Below are 20,438 nucleotides of genomic sequence, written 5' to 3'. Positions count from 1 at the left end.
GCTTACACAAGTAGAGCTGGAATAAAATCTCAGTTTTGGTGCCACTGAACGAGCCTCATATTGTCTCTGTGTTCAATTACACTGTATTTTTTCTCCCTCTATTTTTGAGGAACTAACTCAGAAAATTTCTACTAATTTCCCTTTAGAAACTACTTCAAATAAAAAGGGGAGGTGCAGAGGAGAGGGTTTTCACTCTCTTCCCTCTAAAGAATCAAATCCATAGGTCGGCAGCATCCTGCATGTGGATTTTCTGGGAGTCTTGCTGTGTGGTCAGTGCAGAGGTCATTAGTGTTGTGCCTGGTTGCCTTAGTGCTGTCAGCTTAAATTGCCCCCAAAACCTTCATACTAATGGTTTTCACTGCGGTGATAAGAACAGAAGGGTATCCAGAGAAGGGAGGAGAAAAAGGGACTTTTCACACTTAATTAGAAACCATTAGGGGAATGTGATTTATTGCCTGCTACAAGTGATTTGTGCCACTCCAGCAGGGACATTAGCAGTTACTAAGCTGACTCCCAACAACAGGTTGTGAGCTTTGGGGAAGCCTCCAAGCTGACAGGCAGGTACGCTCAAAGAAAATTTATGCTGTCCTGCATTGATTTGCCATCTATGAATAAGTATCTCTTTCAAAAAAAAAAAAAAAAAAAAAAAAAAAAAAAAAAAGACAGAATTAACAGATGACAAAGAAAATATTTAAACCTGGCAATTCTGAAGAATCCTGCTATTGGGCTAACAAATGTAAAAATCTTTTTCTTGTTACTTGAAATTTACACATATGTTCAGGAGCTTTCCTGGTTTTCTTTTGTCAGCATCCTGAAGCAGTCTGCAGTGCAGAAGGGCAGTGCCATCAGTTTTTTTTATCTGTATGATGGTAGAAACTAATTTTAATCTGTGAGCTTAATTGCAGGAGTTGAAACACTGATTTAAGAGTGGATCAGTTGTCCCTGCCACTTGAGGCAGTGTCTGACCCAGAAGTAAAGCAGATGATCCGATATGGTAACAACTGCCTCATCTTGACATTTTTCTACCAGTTTGGAGCTCCTTGTAAGGATGGAGAACAGCCGTGTCTCTCAGCATGCTGCTTGAGCCTGATTAACTTCATATTCTTTTAGAACTTCTTTAGTAAGAACTTTTATATTGACCTCGCCTAGTTCTGAGGGGTGTGCAGGTTTCCTTCCCTAACCTGTCACACTCCAGTAAGACCTAGTGTGTCAAGCCAGCAGCAGACTGCTGCTGATTACCCGAGTGTCAGAAATGTGTAAATAATGTGCTGGGAAATGCTGCTGTCTCCTTTTCTCCTAGCACAATGTTTCCTTAGTGTCACCAGTGTCTGTCAGGTAAAGGTATTAGCTGTGACAAAGAAACCTGAGACATCATATAATAAAATCCCAATTTAGAAGTGAGAAGCTTTACTGTGTACAGTTGCTGAGATGTCAGAAATAATTATATTTCTGCATTACATGGTGTTGTGCTAAAAACGATCAACAAAAAGTGCAAATGCAGCACCTGGAGAGTTCGGTGCAAAGCGTTGTAATGCTGCCCTTCTGCATGCTGGTTTCAAAAATTAACCTACTCAGAAGGGTTTAGCTGGTCCATTTCCTTAATATATAGTGCAGATTTTAATCCGCTTTGAATTAACATCGGATTAAAAAAAAACAACTAATCATAATTTACTAAACTATCATTCTCAAAATAAAATTTTGGGTGCTTTTAAGCAAATTTGCCTGGAAATACCAGCCTTGTGGTTTTGTTGATACTGAAATCTAAAAATGCTATGAAATGTGTTGGTTTTTTTCAAGTCCAGCAAGGGATTTAAAATATTTGGTCAGAATCTAACCAAATTTGATTATTAAGTACTTGGAAGTTTTGTTTTTAATATATTTTTTTAATTACTACTACCAGATAGAAAATTATTAGTGTGAATTACAGGTCACTAGTAAAGATACCGTGGAAGATACCACCATTTAGCATTATGACCAACCTGATATTCTGGAAGGCCAGTTACATGTGCATGTCTGGTCCCACAAGTACTGACAGTCTCTGTCATCTCTGTCCTTAGCCCCACTTTGGAGATTTATAGTTGCAGCTTGTTCTTGCCTTGCAATGGCAAATCATTCAGTGCCCTCTTTGCTGTTAGAGTTGCTCTGTGTACTTCCCTGCACCTCTGCACATAAGCTTGAAGGTGATGATCCAGTTATATCCAATTACAAGTATTGGAATATTCCCACTTGCTTTTTGTCAGGTCTAGAGCTGGTTTTATGCTGTGGCAGCTGGTCCCAACATGATTCCTTCATCCACTGCTTTTGAAATTTGTCTAAAGGCTTCTGGAAGTCCTTGACTATCTAGGAGGATGTGGGGAAAAGTGATCTTTAAACTAGCTGCTGGTGCATACCTAGAAAAAAATGGAGCAAGTCAGTAGTTTATTACTGTCTGCAGTAACCCAGACTGAGAGACAAAAATGATCCTGCAGTCACACACAAGTAAAACTTACAGGTGGCACATAATGGTTTTTTACTGCCTGACCACACGTTTATGTGGTTCACACCTTTACTGGAATACCTTTTTCACAGGAAACTGTTCCAGCAAACATCACAGCAGTTAGGTCATTATCTGTGTATGAGGTCCAGTTGGGATCAGCTGGTTGTCACAGCTTAGGAGTTTGGGCAGACCACAAACAGAAGGACACAATTATTCTCTATCCTTCCCTCCTTCCCCCCCCCCCCCCCAACTATCCCCACAAAGGGAAGATAAAAGGGGAATAAAGACCAGAGACTTGGATGGAAACTGCAAACAATTGGAGACAGATTTACTAGCACAAAGGGGTAAAGGCAATAACATAAGGGATAAAGTAACAAAAATACAAATATGTACAAATACGTACATACAGCCCGATCTCGATGCTGTCAGGGAGAGGTGCATGAGGGCCCCTTGTAGCAGGGCTGACTCAGGAGAGGGCTGAGTTTGGAAAGGTTTTCTATATTTCCTCTCACCTGAAAAAAAAAAATACAAACAGCTAGTAGATGTCTCCTAATTGGATGCACACATCTTCTACTCTGTTCTCTTTGCCAGTGCCACAAATCAAAAGCCTGAAATTACTGAAAAATCTTCAAATTACAGAACATGGAAAGCATTGTTCCAGGTTGTAGCTTTTAGAAGCTGTGACAAAACCAGCACAATTCCTAACAGTCTTATCCTAATATAAACGGAGCTTGGTCATCCTATAGAAGTACTGAAGAAGCAGAGAGTCCTTGAGCACTTCTGGTAAGTTACGATTTCCCTGTACCATGCCAAGATGCTTTCTGCTTCACCACTGACATATTGTGAGCTGTCTGTAGAGGTAGTAATACTGGATTCTTTTCACAGTGAAAAGGGACAGTGACAACCTGTTACAATAATGCATATAAAAATGAGTTTAGAATGATTAAAAGAGATGTATAACATCAATGTTAGTGAAACTGCGTTTGGGATCCAAGGGTAATGCTGTTCTTGGTGACGTGAACAAAGCTGATATGCTGCAGAAGGTCACTGGTTTGTATGAAACTGGACTGGTTATTTTGCCCACAGAGTTTCCTAGGCTGCCTGGAGGTAACTAGCTCAAAGTGACATGCTTCTGGGGCTTCACACTCTGCTATTCAGCTCTGCTTGTGTACACATCGAGTGAACAAAGTGGCTTGCTTCTAGGGCACTACTGGAGCTTCTTAACATGTTTTTTTCTGTCAGATGTCACATGATTACAACTTCTAACTAAGTGCTTTCCTTCATTCCTTGCTGCCCAGCATGTAAAATGAGACCAGTTTTAACTCCATTCCTGGATATTCCTTGGCTGCCTTAATTCTTGCCACCTTCTGCCTGACTTTCCAAGCCAATCTGTGTTCATAAAACTCCTTATATAAAGCAAGGCCAAAGCATCTTGCATTTCTCTTCTGATGCTATGGATCACCTAACATTTGAAATCTCTAAATCAGAACTAGCAGCTCTCCAAAGAGGCATGCATTATCCTGCCAAAAGGAACAGCCTGAGACAAGAATTACTGGCTGAAGATTTCTGGCCAGTAAATCACAGCTGGAGGAACACAACAGCCTTTTCTCATTTCAGAATGTGTTTGATGGGTAAACCTTATTCTAAATGCATGGATAGTTTCACAGGACAATTCTTTTCATATGGTAACATCTGCTTGTTGTTTTGCCATTAGCCTACTTAATGCTTGCCAGCAACACAACAAGAAAGCTCAAGCTTTTCTGGTGATGAATTTTGTACTTAAAGCTAAGTTGGAGCACCCCAGAGCCCTGACTGGAAAGTCCATTGCACTGTTTTCTTCAGTGCATAGGCTGGATTCATTTTTGTCAGTGATATCAGTGCTGGCAAGAACAGACCTGCACAGAGCAGTGAATTAATGGTGCTCCCTACCCAGTGAATCCTCATTGCTACTGTGGGCATGCTGATGTGAGGTACAGCCTCTTGTACTCTTCCACCATACCCATATGTCACCTTTACCAGTCTTACTTTGCAGTCTTACAGTTTCATTGTTAATTTAAACCTCAGATTCTCCTTCATGTTTTGAGTTCATTTTGCACATTTGGATACTAAGCAAAGCCTGACCAGTCAGCTTCTCATGATTGAACAAGAAGTCTGGAAAGAAACAGAAGATGAATGCCTTTTGCTGAGTACTTAATATGGTGTAATGATCGTGTTCCTGTGTCTTAACTGCATGCTTCAAGAATCTGAATGTTTCAAAGTTAAAACCAGTGGTTTTCCATTGCCTGTTTGCTGGCCAGTCTACTTTCTTGTCTGTTGCTAAATTCTTTATTCTTTCTCTTCAGCCCTGCCTCTGGGCAGAGGAGCTGTAAAACAGAGGTGGTGTGACGGGAATCCAACCCACAGTCTTGGGGCTTTTGCTGCTCCCACAGAGCAGAAGCACCATCTTCATCCGTGTCTGAACAGTGCTGGGGACACAGAGCAAGCTGGTGTCCTTTGCAGCCAATTAACCACCTGACTGACAGAACTGATCTTACAACAGTGGCAAATACCTGGTAATGCATGGTAAATACCCCTGCTGAGTGTATGCAGATGTTAAAGCACCATTAAAGCCAGAGCACATTGCTCTTTTTATAAACTGTACCCTTACGGTAGCCCCAGTCTCTGGTCTGGTGCAACACTGAATTATGTATCACTGTTTCCATCATATGATCCACTTCCTAGAGCATGGCTTTCTGTTTGCACACACGGGGAAAGAGGAAGGGGTTTTACGCAATATATCCTGTGATCCATACCAGTTTCTTTTTCAGTAGGTGTAGCTACATTGTCTGCATTTATGTACCTGCATGCAGTTTAATAGCTTTTAGTCGCACTGAATTCCTAAAGCTAGGACAGATTAAGACTAGAAATAAGGTTCCAAATAGTTATCTTAAATATTACAGCATGAATACACACACAGAGGCAACAAAGCAGACCAGATAAGGGGAGTCTTTCCGTTTACACCTTTATTGCTACTGATGGTGGCTTAGTCTGCAACAGTAAAGATACCCTGTCCTCACACAGGAAGCCAAAAAATCCTCAGCGGCTTCACAGTACTGTGCTCCATTCCAGGCCCTGCTGCTGGAAAAAGCATTTCAGAAATAGTGGGAAAGATCTCGGCTCACGTTAGGAAATCACGGCCCCGAATCCGTCCTTGGAACCCACGCTTCTCCATGAAGGTGTACGCAGTGTCACGCCCGTGGTTTGTGGCAAAGGAGTTTGGACCTCAGGCTGTTGCACTGCAGTGCCTGCTTTTTGAGATGCACGTTTATATGCTCTATTCGGCGAATGAATTACATTCCAGCTGCTAAGCCCCTAGGTGTTTTAGAGGGTATACGCGCAGGCAATTGATCTTAGCAGTGTCCTGGAGATCCGGACAGCCTGCGGAGTATGGTCCTACACGGGTGCACCCGAAATGTCGCCGCTGTCGATGGAGCCGCCGCTTCTCTTGACTCGGGCAGGGGAAATAAGATTAAATTCAAACGTGCTGCACCCACTGCCGCGCAAGACAAACGCGCTGGCGCCTGTGGCCGAGGTTCAGCTCCCGGGGAAAAAGCAGGGCGGGCTGGGGCTCTGCCCACCGGCGGTGGCGGGACTCCAGGTTGGGAAGGTTCCCTCTCCCTCGGGCCGCCGGGAAGGCGTGAGCCGCACCCCCACCCCCGCTACGCGACCCCCCCCGCATTGGGGCTGACGACAGCGGAAGCCACACGGTGGGGCTGGGCCGAGGCGGGGCCGCTCCGCCCGCGGCGGGGGCGTCGGGAGCGCTGCCCGCCCAGCCCTGCGCTGACCGGCCCTGCGCTCTCCCTCATGAGGAGGGGGGCAGAGGGTGAGCCGTGCCCCGCCGCGCCGCCGGAATGTCCGCGCCCTGCTGCGCTGGCCAGGTAGGGGCTGGGGGTAGCGGGGAGGCCGGCAGGTGTGCGCGGCGGGGGGCTCCGCAAGCCTCCGCTTTAGGGCCCGTAGGGGCTCCGACGGTTGTCACCGGGAACGGGGCTGTGGGGGAGCGCCCGGCGGGCCGGTGTGGTGAGTGACAGTCCGTCCTGCCGCGGGGGTGCGGGCCGGGCCGCGCCGCGCCGGGGACCGCATCTCTCCGCTGCTCCTCAGCTGCAGCTTCGTGCTCTGTCCGGCCATCCCGCGGCGAGCCGGCCTTCCCAGGGCCATCCGGGCGTCAAAGCAGCAGCAGCAGCGCTGGCAGAGGGGGAGCCGCGGGGTCTGTGCCCCTAAAGCCCGTGTCGAATCTTCCTCGTGTTTCAGGGGGGCTGCCCGGGGAGTGGGGGGTGGCAGAGGGGGGTGTCTGCTCGGCGGGGCCGCGGGGTGCAGGGTGGGCACCGAGAGGAACCCTACTAGAGACCTGCACTGCCGGGAGACATACCAGAGGGGCTGGCAGGGGAGTTAGAGCTGCGAGAGGCTGCTGGGGAGCTGCCGCGGGTGCCGGAAGACGAGACCCGTGCTGTAATAAGTGGAATGGTCTCAGCGTCTCCCTGGCTGCCTGACGCTCCTGAGACCCTTTCACAGACTCCTTTAAATCTGACTGGTGGAAGGATTCAGCAGGTGCAGGTGCAAGCGGAGAGAGATGAGAGCAAGTGTTGAAAGACGGTGGTGCAGGAGCTCTGCCCTTCAGCATCTACGGGACGATGGGTCGGCTCTCTGCATCTTACCGCGGTGCACCGGTTGTCTTGATAGGATCTGTTCTGGTGGGTGAAGGACCCACCAGAGGGATGCTTGTCTCCCTCGAGGAGAGGGCCCTGTCCTGATCTCCTCCTTAGTTGCACTCAAGGGAAGGACTTCTGTTCCTAACAGTTGTCTCTCTAGCCCGGTGTTAGACTGCATCTTCCCTGTGCACATTCTTGGTGCTTTGCTCTCCAAAATCTCCACTTCTGCTATATCAACCTGTTACTACTTGTCCTGCATGCAGCAGACTAGCCAGTGGGCTCGTTGCTGTTGTTTTTCTATGTTTAAACACGTTATAGTCATAATCCTATTCGTATTTCTTCACTGGTCACTCTGCCCACCTTCAGCATCTGGTTGTTCTTTTTCTTTTCTGTGAACCACCTGGGGAAAAATCTAAGGTCTTTCCTGAAGGTTGAAATCTAGATTTGGTCTTCCAGCTGCGGTTCTTTTAACCTTCAGTGGGCTAGAAGGGTAACTGAGCATGCCTCCACATGTCTGTCCTCCGCAAGCTCCCCAGTGCCTCCCCTAGCAGCCCTGGGTTGTCATGTGGGACAGCAGGAACTGCGTTTTGTAATATTCCTCCTAAATCAGGGGTGCTCCCTGACTGCTGCTTCACATACGTTTTTGTGGTGTGTGAAACAAGTTGCAGAGCAGCTCAGAAAATGCTTTTAGAAGGTGCTGTAACTGCGGTGGTTCATGGTTCTTTGCATTTGCATTGTGGGTTTTTTGGTTTGTTTGTTTTTTTTTTTTTCCCTTTGGTGTAGCCTCTGAAGAAGTAACAGTACCAAAGAGGATGAAACGGTTTTGGGATTTATGTGATGAATGGCATGGCTTTAGCATGACTGAACTTTGAGACATTCTTAAAGCCATTGCGCCTACCCCATGTAGTAATTTCTGACAGTAGTGTTTTATTGACACTGATGTGTCATTTTGGAGTCTGTAAATAAACTAAACTCCTTAGTGATGTTGTAGCCAAAGCAAAAGCCCTGAAGTGGTTGCAGTCATAATGCTAAAATTATGCAGTACCCTGGGGAGACCTATTCTGCTGGCTTAAGCACTATTTTTGATGTAAGGCTTATCTGTGCTAAATATGGCATATTGCTGGAGTTATACCAGCAAACTTGGTGTGGATAACCTTTTTATAGGCTAAGATGACAAATGGTATAAACTATGTTTCCATAGTATGCAATGTAACTTTTTGAAATGGAAAACTTTTCTTTGCCTTTGTGATTTCGTTTGTTCCAACCTCCATGAGGGGATATTTGTTTAACGTAAGTATTAAGCAAGAAAAACGACAGGCATAGGTGTTCTCTTTTTCCCTCTCAGCCCATCTTCCTTAGGCATTTTATGGGTAATAAAGCTGAAAATTCAAGAAGGAATTTAGCATTGCCTTAAATATTCTTCCAAAGATGAAGTTAACCTTGTCTACAGAAACAAAGATGATGTGCTTGAGGAAAGGTGGAATGTTACATGAGTCCTGAAAAACAACCTAACATTTGGACCCTCCTTTTCCACTAAAATATGCAAATTTAATTGGTGTTGGGTTTTTCCCTGTATATACCGTATCTGTGGAGCTGCTTCCCTAGAAATGGTTGAGAACTCTGGTATTGCCCTTCTGGTCTGTGAAAGTGTAGTTACCATGTGCAGATGTCTGTAGGTGATACCAAAGTTTTGTTGTCAGTTAACATCACTTGACTATCTGATTTTTATCCATTTGTAATGCCAACAAATTTTCCTGGTGTGGAGCAGATGATGAGTTATCAGTACTTTGGGTTTGGGTCAAACTGTGAAAAATCTAGTTGATGGTTCCTGTCAGAATAAACACATGTGTGTTTTGCAGACAAGATTCCTGTTGTTAAAGGACACAGCAGCAGACCACCAAACTTCAGAGTAATTTGGTTATGCTGATTTTTCACTCAAAAATTATTTTAAATAATCCTGACTAACATTACTGTGTGGCTTGTATCCTTGCCAAGTAGACCCAGTGAACTTGCTTTCAAGGAACTTGGCCATTTATGACCTTTAATTTCTGCAGTTGTTTTTTATTGGGTAATGTACGACCTCATTTTGAAAAGAATTGTGATTTTTAGGCTTCTGAGCTCTAATAAACTTGCTAAATGTTTCTTCTTTTGCTGGAGTTTCGTTGGTACACCTATTTGGAAAATGAGTGAGAATACAGTTTGGCTTGGACCTCCACAATGCTTTTGTTTACATAAAAACATGTGCTTAAATTGACAGGAAACAGGATTTTACATTTGGCTTTTCTTTGGTAGTTATTCTCATGAGAACAGAGTTGAGATCATGGTTAAGAAAAGCAGCTGTTGCAGATAATCTTTATTACAATGAATATGTTTGGTTTTTTTCCAGAGTTAAATAAATGGGATTTAGATAGCATTAGTGTGGGGGAAGCAGGATGTTGTAGCTTAGTTGCTCAAGAAGACGAATTTTTCAGTTAGAACTGGTGGCTATTTAAGCTTATTTTTATAGATCTGTTAAATCTTGAGTGCTATCTTTAATACTGTTCTGTACTTAAATCATATCATGTAGTAAATGCAGTTTAAGATGTGCAGCAAGTGAGGGTATCAGGCTTTCCTTTTACACCCAGACCTCTAATTATTCTGAGGAGCGAGCGGCTTAAAGAAACGATAAATATTTTATTTAAAAGATTGGCCTCTGCCAGTCTTACGACTTTTGGTGCTCACTTCTGCTGGGGCAAGGGAAGGGAGCTCCTGTGTACTCCAGAGGTGCTTGCCTCTCTGGCACTGCCTGTTTGCCTCTGCAAGTTGAGTAGAGGGCTTGCAAGTTCTGTCCTTGTGGTCTTCTCTTTTCACTACATGGTGAGAGATGTGACTCTTGTCCTCATTCAGGTTTGTGCCTTCTGAGGATGCTGGGGCGTGTGCGTGGTGTGATGGTGTTGGTGGCCTTCCTGGCTCTACTCCATCTGGTGCTCCCCCAAAATATGTCTCTCCTAATGCATATAGGCTTCCTGGTATGAGAAGGGGTTGGTTTATTCTGTTTAACCTGAGACAGCCCGTTCAAAAGAGAGAAATCCAGCAGTGGTACATTCCCCTTCTCACTGCTGCCTTTCTATGCCACCAGCACCCTTGTTCATTGTGGTGGTAGATGAAAATAGCTGTCAGAGGCCTGCCGTGGCGTATTGTAGCTAAACACAGTTAGGAAAAACAGAGTGGGGAAAGGACTTCATTCCCAGTTTGCAGAAACATGGGTTTTTTTAATACATTGTTACCTGAACAACTGAATCACCAAAGCCTGTTTTTCTGTCTTTGTCCCTTGAGATTGGTATCTTACATTGATTCCCTTTCTACAAATACTGAACTTGTGTTGCAGCCTTTTTCTTGCTCAGGAATTATTTCTTGAGGAATCATGTTCCTCTGCTAAACCTTTTGCGAATTTTAAAAGAAATTATATGAATCTATTAATCTCTGAACTTGTAACAAAGTAGTATCTTCGAGTTCCGAAGTAGTATCATCTGCTGTTGTAGCAGGATAAAAGTTGCTGCTGGATTCAAGCTGCCAGAAGACAATGAGATCCTGTGAGTGTTGTATCATTTGACACTCACCTTGCTAGTTTGGAATAATTTCCCTGGCACTGCATAAGAAGCAGAAGATAGTTTTTCTCATGCCAGGCAGAATGAGAAAGGTAGTCTTTCTCATTATTGCTTCATTTTCCATTTTAGCCTTTTCCTCACATGTTCCACCAATTAATTGTGTGTTGGTTTTAAAGAAGCAGCCTAAATACCCATGGCTCTACAGCTGTGGAGTGAAGGCAGTATAAGAGCAGGACCTTCACTTTTAAGGGCAAGGGAGTATTTTCTGCAGAAGGATATAAATCCTGCTACTGCTCTTATGGTAATTTTTGCAAGTTGTGTTATTTTTAGGTAAATTTTTTTAAGTACAGGTATACCATGGAAGGGTTTTTTGTGTTACTGAGACTTTCATTACAATGGATGCACTCTTTGTTGAAGGTGCAATGTATGCTTGGTTCAGAGGAGCAGTTTGAATGAAATCTGAGCTGTGGCTACCGTATATGCAGAAGGTCTCTTCTGGAGCTGGCAAGTGGTGTCACCCCAAACACAGGCTGAGGCTGGTTGGTGTTCTCAAGTTACCCATGTGAAAATACTTGAACCTTGGGTTGCTTACAGGGTCCTTCTCATACCCGGCTTAATGATGTTTTCTTTCTGAACTGTGTGGGGCTTTAGTATGTTTTGACATGTTAAATGCCTGGCCTCCTAGATTTTTAGGCTGTGAGCAACCATTCTGATGGCTGAATTTGACCCATGCGTTGTTCTGGTCACCCAAGAGATAGTCTTCAGCATCAGATGAGCTACTGTATGATGCTGTAAAGGGACCAAGCCAGCCAGAGCTGCAGGGACTGAAGCATTTACTCATGACAGTGGCTGTGGGAAAGTGGCTCCAGGTTTGTTTTGAAGGGAGTTCTAACACTAGCAATCTCATTAGTGATAGCTACACTGGGACTAATGTTTGCAGTTTAGTGATGGAAACTTCCAGCAGTTACAAATGGCTTATTCCCAAATATTTAAACATACAAATGTTCCCAGTCTGGAAAAGGAAACCTTTGCACTTCTTTCTGTGCTCTAGTACTGATGCAAAATATGCTGACCTGTCATTTCTTGCACTAAAGCTTAATGTGAACCATTCTTTATGTCTGAAGAAACCTCTCTCATGGGTTTTTTCCTTGGCTTTTTATGTTACAGTCGCTGGCAAAACAGTGGCTCAGGAATACTGAACTGCACTTGGTTCTTTGTACCTTGCCATACATCTTATTGCATCTGCGTATGCCATTCTTCCTTTAGAGTCCTGGTCTTGAACATCAGAGCTAACCTGGAGAAAATTTGCACACTGTGTGAAGCGATGGCCTCAAATTTTCACATTTTGCAGTTGCTGACTTGTCTTTCATCTTCCAGTTGTTCTCATAGGACCTCCTCTGCTAGGAACTACAAAGTGGCTGCAGCATGGCTGGAACAATCTGCAGATAAAAAAATACAAAATATGTGAAATAGAGTTATAGGAAAGGGTCATTGAACCTGTCACTCAGTGGAAAGTTGCTGTCAGTGAAGATCAATGCAAAAAAGTTTCTGAATCAGTTCCTGAGGCCTAAGATTACGTTTAAAATCTCTTCTTAAAGCAGATAGGTGTGATGAAAAGACTGGAATCCTGTTGAAGGTGGTGTAGCCCAGGTAGCATGGCCCCAGTGCAAATAAAATACACCTTTTTAAATACAGCCAGCTGGCTGGTTGTCTGCACAAGGTGTGCTTGCTGCTCCCTCAGTGTTGGGTGCTGTGGGGCAGCTTCACCCTCTCTTTGTCTGTCTGGAGGGAAAGGAGACAAGTGAGGTGACTTGCTGGGCTGATGCTGATGCTATGACTTTGTAGAAAGGGCTGGGTAAATTTGATGGTATACAGGAAAGAAAAAACCAAACCATCTAGGTTGTCGGGGGAAAAAAAATAGTCTTGAAGCCTTCAAAGGAGACTGAGGATAAACTGTTTGGGTTCCATTTATGATGCCCAGGGTAAAAAGACCCAGTCATTAAAAGGCTCTCTAAGCTAGTGAAGAAACCCTCACCAAGAACCAGGGCCTGGGAACTGTAGAACAGGTAGGTGGAGGGGGTTGTAAGTTTTAATGACAGATGTGACCAGAGAGACAGCCTGTACTGCTGTCAATTGCAGATGACCTGTGCTAATGGAAAATAGCTAGACTGCTGGGTAATGTGACACACACAGTGGCTTGGGTCAGACAAAACAATTGTTGTGATTTTTCCAAAATCATCAGGGGAAGTGCAGTTGGGCAGTCTTTAATTTAGATGTTTTGCAGTGACATTATTTTCTAATGCTGAGATGAGTCATCGTGTCTCAGGGTGGAGACAGAAGTTAATCACCCTCAATTCAGCTTAACTTTAGCCCTGCTGGCACCTGGCAGCAGCACAGCTGTATTTTACCTCTTGATGCAGCTGTCCTCAACACTGCTTCTTCACCTCTGCTTTGAGCTGCTTGATGCTGCAGTGCTGGTTCTGCCCTGTGGTTCAGGGCATAGCTGAAACTTTGGCTACTCAGCTACTACTTTGGAAACTCAGCTCTGGACAGGAAACCCTCACTGGAGAGCAGTGCTCAGGCGGTGCCTAGGCTGATGTGACTTTCCTCTGAAGTTTGTTTTAATTTTGCAGTTAGTAGTATGAGGTGTGTTCCTAAAAATAGGTTGTGAGTTGATTAAATGGTATTCTGGTCACAAAACCTCTTGGCGTAAGCCATGTGGTGTGTCTGAATATTGAAGAAAAAGTGAAAAGCTACTTAAGTCAGACAAAGGTCAAAAATAAAACCTCACGTGAATTTAGTTTGCAGAATGTTCAGGGTTGGAAAAGACCTCTGAGTTCACAGAGTCCCACTGTAAACTTTGGAAAAAAAACCCGAAAACACCATTTCAACAAGAGTATGTCCTGAAGTGCCACATGATTTCTCCAAATCTCCAGGAATGGTGACTTCACCATGTCCCTGGGCAGCCTGTCCCCATACCCATTCCCGTGTCTGACTAGTCTTTCAGTAAAGAAATTCCTCCTACTATTTAGTCTAAACCTGTCCTAGTGCAACTTTCGACCACTTCCTCTATTCCTATTCTTATTTACTTGGAAGAAGAGGTCAACACCCACCTCACTTAAAACCTCCTTTCAGGTAGTTGTAGAGAGCAATCAGGTCCCCCCACAGCCTCTTCTTCTCCAAACTAAACTGTTCTGGTTCCTTCAGCCTCTCCTCATAGTTACTTTTCAGTCTACGACAGTCTAATCATGTCACCAGCTGAAGAAACATTTGCACTATGTGTATGTGTAACAGTGGGGGTTTTCAATAAAAGTCTGAGCACAGCTCCTAACTCTTGGGACCCCTGGCACCAGGTATCTGTTTTCATGAACCAGTGCACTAACAGAATGGTTGGCTTCCTAGGTGTTCTTTACAAAAAATTAAAGTCCCAGGGCAGGTGTGCAGTTGCCTCAAGACATTATTCATGCAGAGCTGGCTGCTTTCCTCTTCCAGCCTGCTTAGATGCTGCCTGTAGCTGTGAGACTAGGTGTTTGGGTGGTTTGGGTAAATGCTGCTGTTAACAGCTCAGTGACTGCTTTATTTGTGAATCTTCTGGCCCAGTGCATGAAATCAAACAGTGCATGAAAAACTAAGCTACTGTAGGCCTCCATGAAAAGAAGCTTCAGCAAGGCACATTCCTGTGCTCCCTGGACAAGCCAGAAGGTATGCAGTCTCCCTGGACACTGCAGCCAGGCAGGAGGGAAGAGATGAAACACTGCAAAGGGTACACTTTTTCTTTAACATGCTGCTCTTCCCCTTGATTTTTACCATTTCTGCAGAAGTCTTCCAAAAGGAAGAGTGTTCTGTTGTGATGCTGTGAGAAGTAGAATCAAGATTCAATAGCCTGGGAGACTGTTAAGAAGGTATTTTTCATTGCAGTGCTGGGCACACAGGGGATCGCTCCTCCTAATGTCTGCACCCATATTAGGTGGTTATATACAAGTGAGATATACGTACAATTTCCAGGAAATTATTAACATATTACTAACTTTTCTGAGAACTCATTGACATAAGTTGCCACCTGTTTCTGCATGCTCATGACAGTGTCTTGGTGGTTGTTTCTTTATCATCTTCTTTGTGACTGTGTCATTTGGATGACTTGCAGCATTCTTCATCTGGTGGTCTGAACCTCCAGAACTAGTTTTGCCCAGTTTTGGCACTTAGGCAGACTTCAGCTGCCTTGAGACATCCCATAGCCTGTTCTCAGAGATAAGTTTTCCCCAGCAACTACATTCCACAATGGCATATACCATTGCTGTGCACATATCCTTTGTAGCAACTACATTCTACTATGATTGCCAAGCATGTATTCTTTTACCTCTCTCTGTGTTGGTTAGCTAGTAAATTTTCATTAGATTCCCTTAAACTATTGCTTATGTATCTTTTTTAAACTGCTACTTTTATTTCTTTAAACTAGTGCTTCAGTTGGGTAAGCTTGATGCTTCCCTATGGTTTGTGTATTTTAAAAATACCATAGGCTATTTTGGGAAGTGATCCTGAATCTCCTCACTTTGTTTTAATGGCTATGAAAAAGGTTTTCTAAGAACTTTGAGACTTTTTTGGAAACATCTGTGGAAAATACCTTCTAAAAAAGTCACCGTCTCTGCAAAAACTATAAGCTGGACACATTCACTTCTCAGTCTTGTGTGTAAGTAGTTATGTGCGTGCTTAGCATTACCATCATACTTCATTCTGCTGATTTATTAGATTGGATCCCAGCTTGTAAAAATAAAGACTTCGGTGCGTGGCAGATGTGAAGTGTATATTGGTGGAGTATTCACTGTCAGGGGCTGATACCTCATGCACAAGTTGGTAAGCCTGCTTTGAACCTGTTTTGTTAACCTGTCTAACTCTTGTTAGCCATAGATACTCCCCAGAGTGGCATAAGATGGGAGTGTGCAAGTAATTCCAAGCCTGCCTGTACTTGAAGAAGTGGGTTCCACAGACTAAGGCTGGTGCATTGTCTGCTTGCTTCCTCTCACTGTGTGAATGTAAAAATTACTGTTCCTTTGCATTGGCAGGGACTTCTTGCACTTAAACAGGTGGTTGGTGTCTCTGCTTAGAGAGGCTCAAAGCACCACATAGGACTGCTGTGAGGCATTTAGTTCTGCTCTCCCTTCCTGTCCATGCAGGGTAGCCTCACTTAATGTGGTAAAACTTTATGCCATTGCATTGATAAATCAGCAGCTGATGTGTACTTTTTCACCCCCTTTTTTCTTGTTTTTTGTTTTTGATTTTGGTTTTTGGTTTTGTTTGTTTTGTGTGTTTTGTTTTATCACCCCCAGCAGCAGGAACAACTATCAGGGCTCCTGAGGTGCTGATGCCAGGGCAGGAAGGAGTTAGTGAAGGGCCAGAGGAGGAGAAATGCTGGATGAGCCAGTGGCTGTTAAGCCAGCCTGGCTACCAGAAGAAATGTCAGTGAAACTGCTTAAAATGTTTTTTAACAGAAAAATTTTCCACGCGACCATCTGCAGCTGCCATTGTGAAACTGGTCAAGTCAGACACCGTCCAGGCAGCTCAAATCGCAGCTCAGTCTGGTTTCAAGCACACTAGGTTTTCAAGTTTCTGGATCTCAGGGGAGCTGGCACTGCACCCTCTTTCTCCAGCTTCAAAGGAGTGGCACTGGGCAGAGCAGGCGGGCAGTCTGTGCTGGGGACTGGTGGCATCGCAGTGGGTTAGCAGGAGGGGTATGGCTGATTGTGAGTATTTGTGAGAAACACTAGTATTTGTGTAGCTCTTTTAATTGCTGTCAGGCTGTGGTGTTCACCCAGTGAGGGAGCCAGGGTGGCTGTACTTGCTGTCTGACTTATGGGAGCATTTGTATGAGAAAGACTTGAATCCAGAACCTCCTGCAGGAGGCATCAATTGCAGACCTTAAGTTGCCTGGGTCCTCTCTGTTCTGAAAAACCACACAACACCTTCCTTCTGCAGAACCTGTCCTTTTGATGAGCTTTTGTTTGATGACAAGCTAAATCTTTAAAAGATGCGTGACATGCTTCTTTTCACACAGTTTTTTTCATGTGGAAACTTTTTGACTGTTCACAGATCAGCACCAGTGGGTCCTGTGCTCCCAGGCAGACACTCACTGTTGTCAAAAGGGAGAGGCAAGGCCAAGTGGGCCATGCCCACTGATAAAGTGTGCAATATGAGAGTGAGTTTGTAGTTTGGCTGCACATTGACTGCAACCATTTAACAGAAGACTCATTGTAGAGGTGAGCTTTGAAGTCTGTCACCCACAGATACCATCTTTGAAACCTCTTGGGTCAGTATGTTGCGGCAAGCGTCTTAGTCTTTGAGACAGACTGTTTTAATTTATTTTTGTATAACACTAATTTCATAGTGGGCAATTCTGGAATGTAGTTAGTCATAACTAGAGTTTAAAAAAGAGCACATCCCCCTCAAAAAAAACCCCAATAAGAGACAAACCAACCAAAACCCACACCAAATTTGAGACTGTGGCTGAATAACCTAACCAACTTTATGTGGTTTCCACAGCTATTCAGAGTGCTCAGAAGAGTGTATCTGAAAAAGACATTGGTGTTTTTCATAAATAATGTGAATTTATAGCATATGTCCTTAGTATTAGACACTATGATTAAATTCTAAGTAACATGGAACAACACATAAATGAGTTGTATATTCTGTTTAAGTATTTGTTCCTTTAAATAGCAGCTCCAGGGATCCAGGACAGACATATTGCTGGATGTAGATGAAATTTTGCTGGCAGAACCTTCTAGCACCTGGCTTAGGAAAATAGTGTTCTCCTTACAAATTCCCCGCGTACACATGCCAAGGCTGCATACCTTTTTGCTTCCGTACTGTAGTTTTTAACATTAGGATGAGCATGGTGAACATTTGAAGTTCATTGTGGATATTTTGGATCTAGCTGATACAGATAGAAAGGACCTATTTTCTTTCCATAATTCTGAAGTGGATGGATTATACTTTTCTGGTGTATTTTTGTTTTGAAATGCTAATGTTCCATTTGTTTGCTGAATCAGCAACTTGCCATAGCTTCTTTATTTCTTAGACCTGCAGCTGATGCTATAAAACTTAACTTAATTTCACCACATATAAAAAATAGAATTGCTATTCATCCACCACTGCCTTCTATTTTGAAAGTATACTTGCATGATGTGCTTATGCACATAGTATTTTTAATTTTCAGGTTTGATGCCAACATGAGCCCATTCTGTTTGTTCCCCACAGCTGGAGCTTTGTGTGTTTTGGGGAGGATTTCTTCTTTGCAGCAGCAGCAGTTTTAATAGCTGCGTGCTCTGAGGCTGCCATCTCCTCTGGTGTGAGATCCTGTGGTGAACTGAGAGGAGGACAGGGTGGGTGCCAGCTTGGACTGTCCCCTTTTTTTGTCTTCTGCAAACTGAAGAACTGTCATCAAGGGAGGCAAGGGCCTGTCTGCTACCTGTTTTCTGCAGAGCGGAAGGCAGGGAGCTGGAGTTCAGGAGCTACAGCAGACAGCAGCCGTGGCAAGGAAATTATAAGCTGGGATTCTTTTGAAAACCCATCTTCAAAATTCTCTTTGATCAACCAGTCTGGTTATGAGACTCTGTGAAGTTATATCTGATACTCCTGTCTGGAAACACACACATGAAATGCCCTTCTCAGGCTCAGACAGTCATTGGTGCTGGAAGTGTTCTGCAAGGAAAGGGACATGCAGGGATTTGGTGCCTGAGAGCATGTAGAAGTAAGTGAAGTTTGCCTGGATGATGCAAATGTGGCACTTGAGTATTTAGCATCCCATGCCAAGGGCTAGTAAAAGCCATCCATTGTTTACTGCTGCTTGCTAGATAGCAGGGGGGGGTCCTCTGAGTGTCCCTCTAGCCCATCTGAGAAAACACTGGGGAAAAGTTGTCGTGGGTGTGCTCCAATCCATGGCACTGGCAGTACACCACTCCTGTTATACAGGAGCCACAGAGAGAGTCTTGAAATGAGGGGTGAGGTTGCTCTGCGTTGGCAGCAGAAGACCTGGAAGTGAGGTGTCCCGTTCCAGCTGCCCACTGATGTCCAGAAGTCTCCTGTGGTTGCAACTGCTTGATTAAGCATGGAAGCCACATAAAGCTGCTGCCTGTTGCAAGGAAAGGCCTGGCCAACGACAGTGCTGCCTCTTGTTTAAAAATAAGGCTTATATTTATACTTCTAGACCTGACTTCTTTAAAGGAGAGGGCAGGGAAAGTGAATCCAGTGTCTTTGAAAGTTTGTGGTACTGTTGATGGCAAGGAAGTGAGCATCAAGCTAGATCCCTTTCAGGATTTATGCAGTAACCCTTCCCCTGTTGTACAAGGCAATTATGTGCTTTTTGCTAGGCTTCTTGGTTTTTATCTTGATGGACCCTCAGTTACAGGTAGAAAAGAACTAAAATACACAAGTAATTCTGTCACTAATAATGTTTAAGTAATGGAGACAGTATCAGCTGAAGTGTGATTTGGTATTATTTTCCTTTCAGCTGTGTTTTTTCTCCTTTCATTATACATACAGAATCAGAGCTTTCATATTTTCAAAGTCTGCTTAAATAACTGAAGTTGCATTTGGGTCCTTCAAACTCAGCTATCTTTTACTTTTTTTTTCAGTAAGCCAAGTATTTCCAGGTTCTTTCTCTTCCTCACAAAGTATTTAGAACTGCTAATGTAGCTTTTTATTCGTAGTTTCAGTTTGTTTGGATTTTTTGTAGCTGTTGTCTGTTTGTAAAGCCTTCAGCACAAGCTATCCCAAAGAGTTTTCCCTTCCCTTTATTATTTGCCTAACATTGTCATTCATAAGAAGTTTCGTAGGGGAAAAAAAAATTTGTGTGTGTACTAGAAATAGCACCTTCTAAAGGACAGTGTGGTTATGGTGAAGTGAATTGGATCTGTGCAACTTTTTTTGAAACAAAATCTCCACCTTGTCTTAGGAAAAAAAAATAATTTTGTATGTTTTGGAATCTATGCTCTTCTTGTGCAGATTTGTTTTTTCACTAAGGAGAGGGGAGAGTGTATTGCAAGAAGCGGAGCCTTATTATTGCAGTGTATGTTCTGCTGGGTGAAACGTGTCAGGACCTCAAACTGGACAGAGATAGCAAAGAACAGAATGAAGAAATGAGGGGTGGTTCCTCCTCATCCTCTTCACTCATATCCATAGAATGTAGGGAAGCTAGAAACTGATGTACTTAAGCCTAGTGACTTTTGATAAACCAGCCAGTCTGCTTCCACTTAAATGCTGCTCAGCTGGGAGGAGAGGACTTAAGAAATTCTGGAGTTTTACAGGAATGACTTTTGTTTTTTATCTTACTTTCCAGTTGGCCTGCTGCTGTGGTACTGCTGCTTGTTCACTGTGCTGCAAATGCTGCCCCAAGATAAAGCAGTCAACCAGCACCCGCTTCATGTATGCACTTTACTTCATCCTGGTGACTATCATCTGTTGTGTCATGATGTCAACAACAGTAGCTAACGAAATGAAAACACACGTAAGTAAGAGAGATGAACTTAACTGCTGTGCCTGGAAGGAAATGGGGCTTCTTCCACAGCTCTTCACATAGAGGGGCTCTCCCTCAGAGGAGGCAGCTGCGTCCCTCCACCCATCCACTTCCAAACCCAGACAGAATGATTTGCTGTGCTCAGCCTCTTCCTGTCTGGTGCTCACCCACCGAGTGTGTGTTTC

The 20,438-nt window shown here is 43.9% G+C and overlaps 1 protein-coding gene and 1 long non-coding RNA gene across 4 annotated transcripts in view; one reads left to right on the top strand and one right to left on the bottom strand.

The window, feature by feature from the left end:
* Positions 1 to 2,236: 2,236 nt before the first annotated feature.
* On the bottom strand, positions 2,237 to 6,142 carry LOC115599881. Its single transcript, XR_003988661.1, has 3 exons — positions 5,638 to 6,142; positions 2,880 to 2,988; positions 2,237 to 2,340 (listed from the first exon to the last, which is right to left on the bottom strand). It is a non-coding gene; the product is annotated as an uncharacterized LOC115599881 (long non-coding RNA).
* Positions 6,143 to 6,266: 124 nt separating this feature from the next.
* Positions 6,267 to 20,438, top strand: part of SERINC5 (serine incorporator 5) — a 37,882-nt gene continuing 23,710 nt past the window's right edge. The window contains exons 1-2 of one of the 3 annotated variants that reach the window (XM_030466990.1): positions 6,267 to 6,393; positions 20,077 to 20,244. In XM_030466990.1, coding sequence (XP_030322850.1) covers positions 6,367 to 6,393; positions 20,077 to 20,244 — 195 coding nt within the window. In that variant the 5' untranslated portion in view covers positions 6,267 to 6,366. Of the gene's footprint in view, positions 6,394 to 20,076; positions 20,245 to 20,438 lie in introns of those variants that run through there. The other 2 variants (XM_030466992.1, XM_030466991.1) reach the window with 2 other exon arrangements.

This window comes from Calypte anna, chromosome Z (genome assembly GCF_003957555.1).
Source record: "Calypte anna isolate BGI_N300 chromosome Z, bCalAnn1_v1.p, whole genome shotgun sequence".
Classification (NCBI taxonomy): Eukaryota; Metazoa; Chordata; class Aves; order Apodiformes; family Trochilidae; genus Calypte; species Calypte anna.
This window is presented reverse-complemented; position numbering and strand designations above follow the sequence as displayed.